The sequence below is a fragment of the Juglans microcarpa x Juglans regia genome, chromosome 2S (assembly GCF_004785595.1).
Source record: "Juglans microcarpa x Juglans regia isolate MS1-56 chromosome 2S, Jm3101_v1.0, whole genome shotgun sequence".
Lineage (NCBI taxonomy): Eukaryota > Viridiplantae > Streptophyta > Magnoliopsida > Fagales > Juglandaceae > Juglans > Juglans microcarpa x Juglans regia.
This window is the reverse complement of record NC_054597.1, coordinates 23,160,105-23,168,070: the sequence shown is the minus strand read 5'-3', so window position 1 is coordinate 23,168,070 and position 7,966 is coordinate 23,160,105. Positions and strand designations below refer to the sequence as shown.

The following is a 7,966-nucleotide window of genomic DNA, read 5'->3' as shown; positions in this document are numbered from 1 at the left end:
TTCTGAGAATCGACGGATTTTATTAAGAGATTTTTGTAGTATTCTGATGACCTTATATTTTTGGAGTCTGTAAATGTATTGAGGAATTGTGAGTTTTAAGTTACAGGGAGTAACTCTTCGATCCTTGCGGGACTGGGGCGTTACAACGAAGGTACGAATTCTAGATGATCGAGGCATCCTGAGCACTGCTGCTGACTATAGTCATTCCTGAAAGTGGGTTAGGATATGGTCTCGAGGTTGGTTATGTGGTCTTCGTTAGAGTGAAGATGATGTCCATGTATGTGCTATGGACCGAGGAATAAAGAGAGGGACAAAGTGACGAGATCAGAAGGGAAAGGGGAGGAAGTGGGAGGTGATGAAAGGGCACGGGAAGGTGGCTGGGGAGAGGTGGTGATGGAGGCCCACGATAAAAAAATGTCAGAGAGAGAGCACGTGGAGGAGATCGAGATGGACAAAGGGAGAGAGGGTTTGTGTGAAGTCCACCATCGACAACGTAGTGTTGGCGGCAACGACGATGAGTGAAAGGAAACCAAGACACATTGGGTTTAAGGTTTTCGAACCTTGACATTTTGAGCCTAGGGGCCAAGAGGGAGGGAAAGGATCAAACCCTAACAAATGGTAGAAGGTGATGGTGGCAGTGATGTCAAAATAAAGGGAGGAGAGAGAGAGAGAGAGAGAGGGAGAGGGAGAAACAATCAACTAGAAACGGAGAGGAGATGATGGAGGGGGTATGGCTCACTGACAGAGAGTAAAGGTGGAGGTCGAGACAGAGGGCAACGACATAACATAACTAGGCTAGCTACTGACGGTTGTAGTCGATAGAGAAAAAGAGATATGAGAGAGAGAGAGAGAGAGAGAGAGAGAGAGAGAGAGAGAGAGAGAGAGAGAGAGAGAGAGAGAGATCTACCACTAATGGCGCTAGACGGCGGTGCAGAGAGGCCCTGACAGAGCGAGTTGGAGGGGAGATGTGGGGCGGCGGTTTGGTCTGTGGAGAGAATGAGAGAGAAGAAGTGGGAGGAGGAAAAAATGAGGGAAATTTTTTAGGTTTTGGGATACATAGGCTGGGCTTTGGGCCCTAAAATTGGGCTTGAAATGGGCTGGTTAGAGATTGGGCTGGGCTTCACATAAGCATTTGTTCATATTCTTCTAGAGTTTCTAAATGATATGAAAATGAAATATTCTCTTTATGGAAATGAAATATTTTCATAGAAATGAAATCATGTGTTGTGAAAGTATGCTAAAATATTAATGTTTTAAAGTATATGTATGTAATTAGCCTTCTTTGGCAGCCCTTTTTTTTATGTACCTTAAGAATAGTTGTATGCATGTGAAATGGATGTTACATGTAGTACTATCATCTTTATGCTCCATGAAATGAAATGATGATTATTATGATCGAGACTATGAAATGATGTTTAAATGATGCTACGAAAGGATGTTTAAATGATGCTACGAAATGATGTTTAAGTGATGATGTTTATGCTTATGCTATGAAATGATGTTTTATAAAATGGAATGGATTGACGAATAAAATGAATGAAAAAAAAAGAAAGGAAAAGAAATGCAATGAATGTTTTAATGTATGAAACTACGTAACGACTATGACTGAATGACTGATGGTACCAATGGACTGAGTAGATTACAATTCCATATAAGTAGAATTGGTAGTGCACCCAGTGCTACACCCTAACTGAAATAGATTCCTAACTCGGGACTCACAGGCAAAGTTTGGTCCAAAAGACTGCTAACCCCAACACGCGAAGTGAACAATGTGTACTGGCCAATGGAAAGTGATAATAGTTAATTGGATTTATGAAATGATTTAGTTTATTTATGAGTGAATGTACAACCTCATCTTTTTTAAAGAAAAACCTCATCTTGTAATGTTTTCAAAGGAAATAAATGCTTTTTGTAAAGTATGTACATAAATGATAAATTCATGAATGAAAATCTATGTTAGTATATTTTTACAGTATGAAGTAATGCTTACTGAGTATTCAACTCATTTGTTTTTATTATGTCTCTCCTCCTCCCAGGAACAAAATGAGAACGAAGCGTTAGGACAAACATGGCCCAAGAAAAAGGTGATAGCAACCTAGGCACGTTTTATGTAATGACTGAACTCACATTTTGCAAATGAATTTTATATTTTAATATTAATGAATACAACTTCAAACTCTCTTTTAAGTTCACAAGCAGGTTTTAATTTTAAATATAGAATCTTAAGTATTCTGGGGAGGGAAGGAAAAGTTTTAAAAAGTTTACTAATTCTCGTCTTGTTTTATAAAACTATTTCCTAAAGTCTCACCACAAGAATGGGCCTTACAGATAGTCCTCATGAGATTTTAGGGATGGAATGTCACCGAGGACAGAAGGCGGGTGACAAGGAGATGGCTAGGCAGGCAAAGTGCAACTAGTCTAGAAAAAAGGAGAGCAACGAGTAAGGACAAGCTCAATACAAACATGGGAGCTCTCCAAAAAGAGATAGAGGTGCTCAGAGGACGGCAAATATTGTACATAGAGGCCCATACTCAATAAGAGATGTCACATCTGGAGTGAGCATGGGAAAAAAGAGATTACTGACCTGCAGGCCATATCGTCTGATCTTAGAGGTATGGTCTAGTGCCACGTGGGAGACCTTTATTAGGGGAAGCATTGCGGGATTTGACCCAAGGTAAGTTGCAGAGAACGTGCACACCTTCTCCCTATTAGTCTCTTCCATCCTGCAAGGCCAGAGTGCAAATGGACCACGAAGATCAAAGGTCTCTCATTCAAGCATGTCTAGAGTCAGACAGATATTAGAATTAGGGCTGATGGTACCACAGTATAAAAGGCATTGGACAAAAGCCAAAATCTCACTTTTTAGATAAACAAATATTTGATTATGAGTATTGATTCTTATCATGTGTCAATAATCATGGATGGCTTTAGGAGTCCCCATGCCATTCCTATGGCACGTTGCCACCAGTTTCATATGGATAGAGTGATTTCTAGTGATGATCGGGATGAGACATCTTCGTATTGGCCTCAATTGATAACACGAGTATAGAGCCCCCAGGTTGATCATGCTTAGAGTCCTTGTGTGTGTTGACAGGGTAGAGTGGTTCCCCGAATCGAATGGTTTGGATTTGATGAATGTACTCGCACATTGGCTGGATAGATTGATTCCCCGTATCGAATGATGGAGCTATTTTCATGGGTACTTATAATGAGATATTGGGGATTTGACATGGATTGATAAGATGGTGATTCCCTTAATAATGATTATGCATATTGAGATTTATAAGAGGTTGATTCCTCATCATGCTTATTTACTTGAGGTTTATTCTAATGGTGATTCCTCACCATGCTTAAACTTGAGGTTTACTCTAAGGATGATTCATCGCCATGCATAAATATGTATGTTTACGACCTTATTTACATGAAACAATGCATACATTTTCATTTCTATTGTCTCTCATTAATAGTATTGTTATGGATTTTAACCTACCGGGATGTTTTAGAAGTGTCACTGTGGTAGCCCTATCTCCAGTTTTGTTCACCAGAGCCGTAGATCTTGATGTAGATTTATCTCTGGAAGAGTGTCTCGAGAAAGGACCAGCCACGCCCAAGGGGTAGACATGGAAGCCTGTCTCCAATTATTAGATATTTGTAATTGCCAAGACTTATATTTTAGTTAAGCAGCGAATCATGTACGGTTCATTGTATTTCAATGTAAGTGATGAACTAACGAAAGTGTACAATATTATTTGGGAATAAGTCACGATGGCATGCAAAATACTGTTGAAGGTTAATTTTCTTATTGGTACAAATCTCAAGGTCATTTAGTATTGGTTTAGGACTAATCCTTTTACTTAGTTTATTGCAATTTATCTCACGTATCGTGTGTTCAATCTAGAAGCACATCTTTCCCCAAGTAACATCTGGGGTCTTGCGGACCGGCTAGCACCCTTGGCACTTCGGAGGCCAAAGTCGCTTTTATATTGTCTTCCTCGAGAGAAAACGCCATGAAAACATATTGTTGATTATTTTTTTCATACCAAACAAAAGATCCTACAGCCACTGGAGTGCCAGTTTGAAAGCAGACGAGGTTAGGTGAGTGGTGAACGGGTCATTTTCCAAGGTTACAAGTTGGGTCTTTTTTTTTTTAGGTACAAGGGTTTGTATGTAAGAATAATTATAACAAACGGTTTCTATAGAGGATACCTTTCAGTTGTTTTAGATTTTGAAGAGGTTAATTAAATGAGTTTTCAATTCGTTATCAAGATATCTATATTGATTACTTTACTATTTCCTTATATTTTGATTTTCATACATGCGTGTAAGGGACCCAAACTGACTTGTTCGAGAGAGTCACTCTCTAGAATTATGGAAGGAAGAAAGAATGAAGTTGAGAGAGAAGAGAGAAGTATGTAGAATGAATGAATTTCCGTTGGGGACTTTTCCCTCCAACTTCTTTATTTATAGTGAATGTTTTATCAAAACGGCAGTGTTATAACAATCACCTATTACAGTTCAATAAGTAAAACGACCCCGTTTACAATTAGTAAGAAGAAAAAAGACATTAAACGACAACGTTCCATTAAAGAGATGAAACTAATTCTATACAACACGACACCATTCCAAGCTTCTTCTTCACGTTTTACTGTCATCAACCACCTTTCCATTTCTGTCTTTGAACACAACACAACAGCCTCAATCAACACTGTACCTTGCCCACTTCCATCTTCCCATTCCAGGACTGCAACCCTTCCACTCCAGCACCTTCTCAACCCATAATAATGCGGTAATATCAGTGATTGCTTAGATATTTAGATCTATATCCACTGAATATTAGTCTGATTTTTCGATCAACTTTTTGTTCCACTAGATTTTTAATATTTAATTCCTAGAAATCTGTAAATTTTTGTGACTAGCTTTTTCAGATCAAGGAAATCAAGAACAATCATATCAAGTTGCTCGAATATTGAAATTATTACGAAAATACGTACTGAGATACAAGATGGATAATTCAAGCTAACAAGTGAGCATTAATAAAGATGATATGGTAGTCTGGGTTTCGTGACTGCAACAAGATGGAACTTTCTAGTTGTTGTCAAACCATAAGCTTCCTCCATGCTCAAATCTTCTGGTTTCATATTGTCCGGTAATTTCCACTCGAATCCATGTATCATATTAGCCAAGGTTGCCATAGTCATCCTTAGTCCAAGACTGTATCCCGGACACATCCTCCTCCCTGATCCAAATGGCAATAGAGTGAAATCTTGTCCCTTCACATCAATGGCTTTTTCGATGAACCTTTCTGGGCGGAACTCTTCAGGTGCATCCCATATTGATGGGTCTCTTCCTATACTCCATGTGTTTATGACTACTCTGGTACCTTTACTAATATGATAACCAGCAATGTCACAATCTTCAAGAGCTAGATGTGGGGGAAGCATTGCTGCCACAGGGTGTTTCCTCATTGTTTCTTTCATAATTGCGTCAATATAAGGAAGTTGTGCAATGTCTTTCTCTTCTACCCATCTGTCTTTCCCAATAATCCTATCGAGCTCTTCTCTTGCCTTTATGATGAGGTGTGGTTGCTTCAAGAGTTCTGACATTGCCCATTCCATCATGACCACAGATGTATCTGTTCCTGCTGCTAGGAGATCCTAAGAATATCAAATTAACGTTATATAGTTTTTTAATTATGGTCATTAAATTATATTCAAACAAACGTTAAATTGTGGTAATAATATTATTACAAATAGGAAGCGATAAATATACATCCTTAAGCTATAAGGTTTTTACACCAACGAGTCCATCGATCAAACTTAATTGATCGACTAGTAATGAGCAATCCCTAATAACCACAACTGATACGGTATATAAAAAAAATTACCGGTTGAAGACGGATATCTAGCAACCAACATTAAGGGCCTGTTTGGGATTCCGTTAGGATTCTTAAAAGTGCTTAAATAATCTTAAAAACCCTTTAATAAAAAACTTAGGTTGTTTGGGTGTTACATTATAAAGTACTTTTTAATCTCAAATAAGCTAGAAAGTATGTTTGAGGAAAAACATCATTTGATACTTTTAAATGATGTTTTTCCTCAAACGTGTTTTTCTGGATAATCCAGATTGTAATTCAAATTTTAAAAATATTATCAATAGGCAAAAATACCCATACAACTTTAAGATAATTACAACTTTGAAACTTTTAAGGATGTAACCATAATTTTGAAACGAATCAAATGATCATCATAAATCACTTCTTTAATTTGTTTCCAAACAAATGTAACATGTTTAAAAATGTTTTATACATATGGTTACCAAATAATAAATAATTTTTTAATAGTATAACTTATTACTTAAGCTATAAGTTATAAGCCCTAAAACTCCAAGCTATATTTTTCACAGCAATCCCAATTAAACATGCACTAAGATCCAACAAACTTCCGTTTTATATGAAACGTGTGAGGCTAGTATTGCATAGTTGATAGTAAAATATGAACTCTCCCACATTTATTTACTTCACTTTTAACGGTTTTCCACTTAAACAATAAAAAACATCAATGGCCCAAGAGTATAGTTATACCTGAGTGAGCCCCTTGACTTGGTCATAGGTGAGCTTAACATCAACACTAGGATCATCAACTAGCTGCAATAAAAAACCCACCATGTCCTTCGGCGCAAATTGTTCCACTCCTTCTCTACTTGCCATGTGTTCATCGAAGACATGGTCAAAGAACCGATCAAACGTTTTCGCCAAAGCCTTCATACGTTTCACATATCCCTGCAAGTCTAGGAACTCGATCCAAGGTATCCAGTCCCCAATGTTCAATACCGAATGAAGCGACATCCACTCGTTAAACATTTCTCTGAATTCTTTAAATGTTATCTTTGAAGTTTCGAGCGGGGATTCGCTGAAATACTTCTTGCCCAATACCATTCTACTCATAATACTGAGATTGAGGCGTGATAGGTGGTCTTTCACCTGAACTGGTTTCCCAGACAATGCGCGTAGCCGTGAAACAAAGTCATGTCTTTCTTCGAGACGAATGTACTCAGAGGACTCTAGTCTTTTTGAGCTAAGTAGCTCAGAGAGAAATATTTTGCGACATTGCTGCAAATATGGTCCGTAAGGGGCCCAAAAGAGATTGCTGTAGTTAAAACTAATGTACTTCCCAACAGCGTTTTGGGGTCTAGAGGCAAAGATCTGATCATGTGTCTTAAGGAATTGCTTTGCCATTTCGGGAGACGAGGCAACCACCACAGGAAAGGACCCAAACTTAAGCTGCATGACTGGTCCGAATTGCTGTGACAATTTGTGAAGGGATTGGTGAGGGAGGGACCCAAGAAGGTTTAGATTGCCTATGATAGGCCAAGGTTTGGGACCCGGAGGAGATTTTTGTCGGAGGCGATGTTTGGAGGGTGCTATTTTAGAGACAAAGAGCATAATAGCTAGCCATGCCAATACTAAAACAGCCCAAGAAGTATAAGAAGCCTCCATAAGTGAGATTTGGGGTTTCTGGGTAGTGAAAGTTTGAGTTGGATTTTGGCATTTATATAGTTGAGTAAGCTGGGTGCATGGCATGCGTCGAAATTAGTTGATAAGTATCAATATCAGGTGCTTAGCTATTGATATGATGTTATGGGTAGTGTCCAATTGCTGATATGCCAAATTTTTTATAAATATTCAATCTAAAAAACCAAGAAAGTTTTAACTAATTACAGATTTTCCCAAGTAATTACTTAATGCTCAAACTAACAATCGTGCATTTATCCATATCCCAAAGTTGTTTTAACGGTTACGCAACTTCTAATAAATTATGACATATTTTCTGAACATTTAAAATATCTAGCTACTCGATGTTCAAACTAAAAACCCTATATTAAACTAACCTAGACTCTTCCCAAATTTTCAAACTAACAAGATTAACCAATTACAAATTCTCCCAATAATTAATATGTCTACTTAATG

At 37.9% G+C, this 7,966-nt stretch overlaps 1 protein-coding gene across 1 annotated transcript; it reads right to left on the bottom strand.

Moving 5' to 3' along the window:
- Positions 1-4,955: 4,955 nt before the first annotated feature.
- Positions 4,956-7,500, bottom strand: LOC121251563 (trimethyltridecatetraene synthase-like). The gene is made up of 2 exons (XM_041150846.1): positions 6,581-7,500; positions 4,956-5,654 (listed from the first exon to the last, which is right to left on the bottom strand). Exons 1-2 carry the CDS (start codon positions 7,493-7,495, stop codon positions 5,031-5,033), a joined length of 1,539 nt encoding a protein of 512 aa, XP_041006780.1. The 5' UTR covers positions 7,496-7,500; the 3' UTR covers positions 4,956-5,030.
- Between the last annotated feature and the right edge of the window lie 466 nt (positions 7,501-7,966).

What these genes read in the sequence shown, in the direction of transcription:
- LOC121251563 (XM_041150846.1), bottom strand. Translation starts at nt 7,495, where the DNA reads ATGGAGGCTTCTTATACTTCTTGGGCTGTTTTAGTATTGGCATGGCTA. An exon ending in AAGTCAAGGGGCTCACTCAG is followed by an intron (nt 5,655 to 6,580) that starts GTATAACTATAC and finishes TGATATTCTTAG; the next exon opens with GATCTCCTAGCAGCAGGAAC.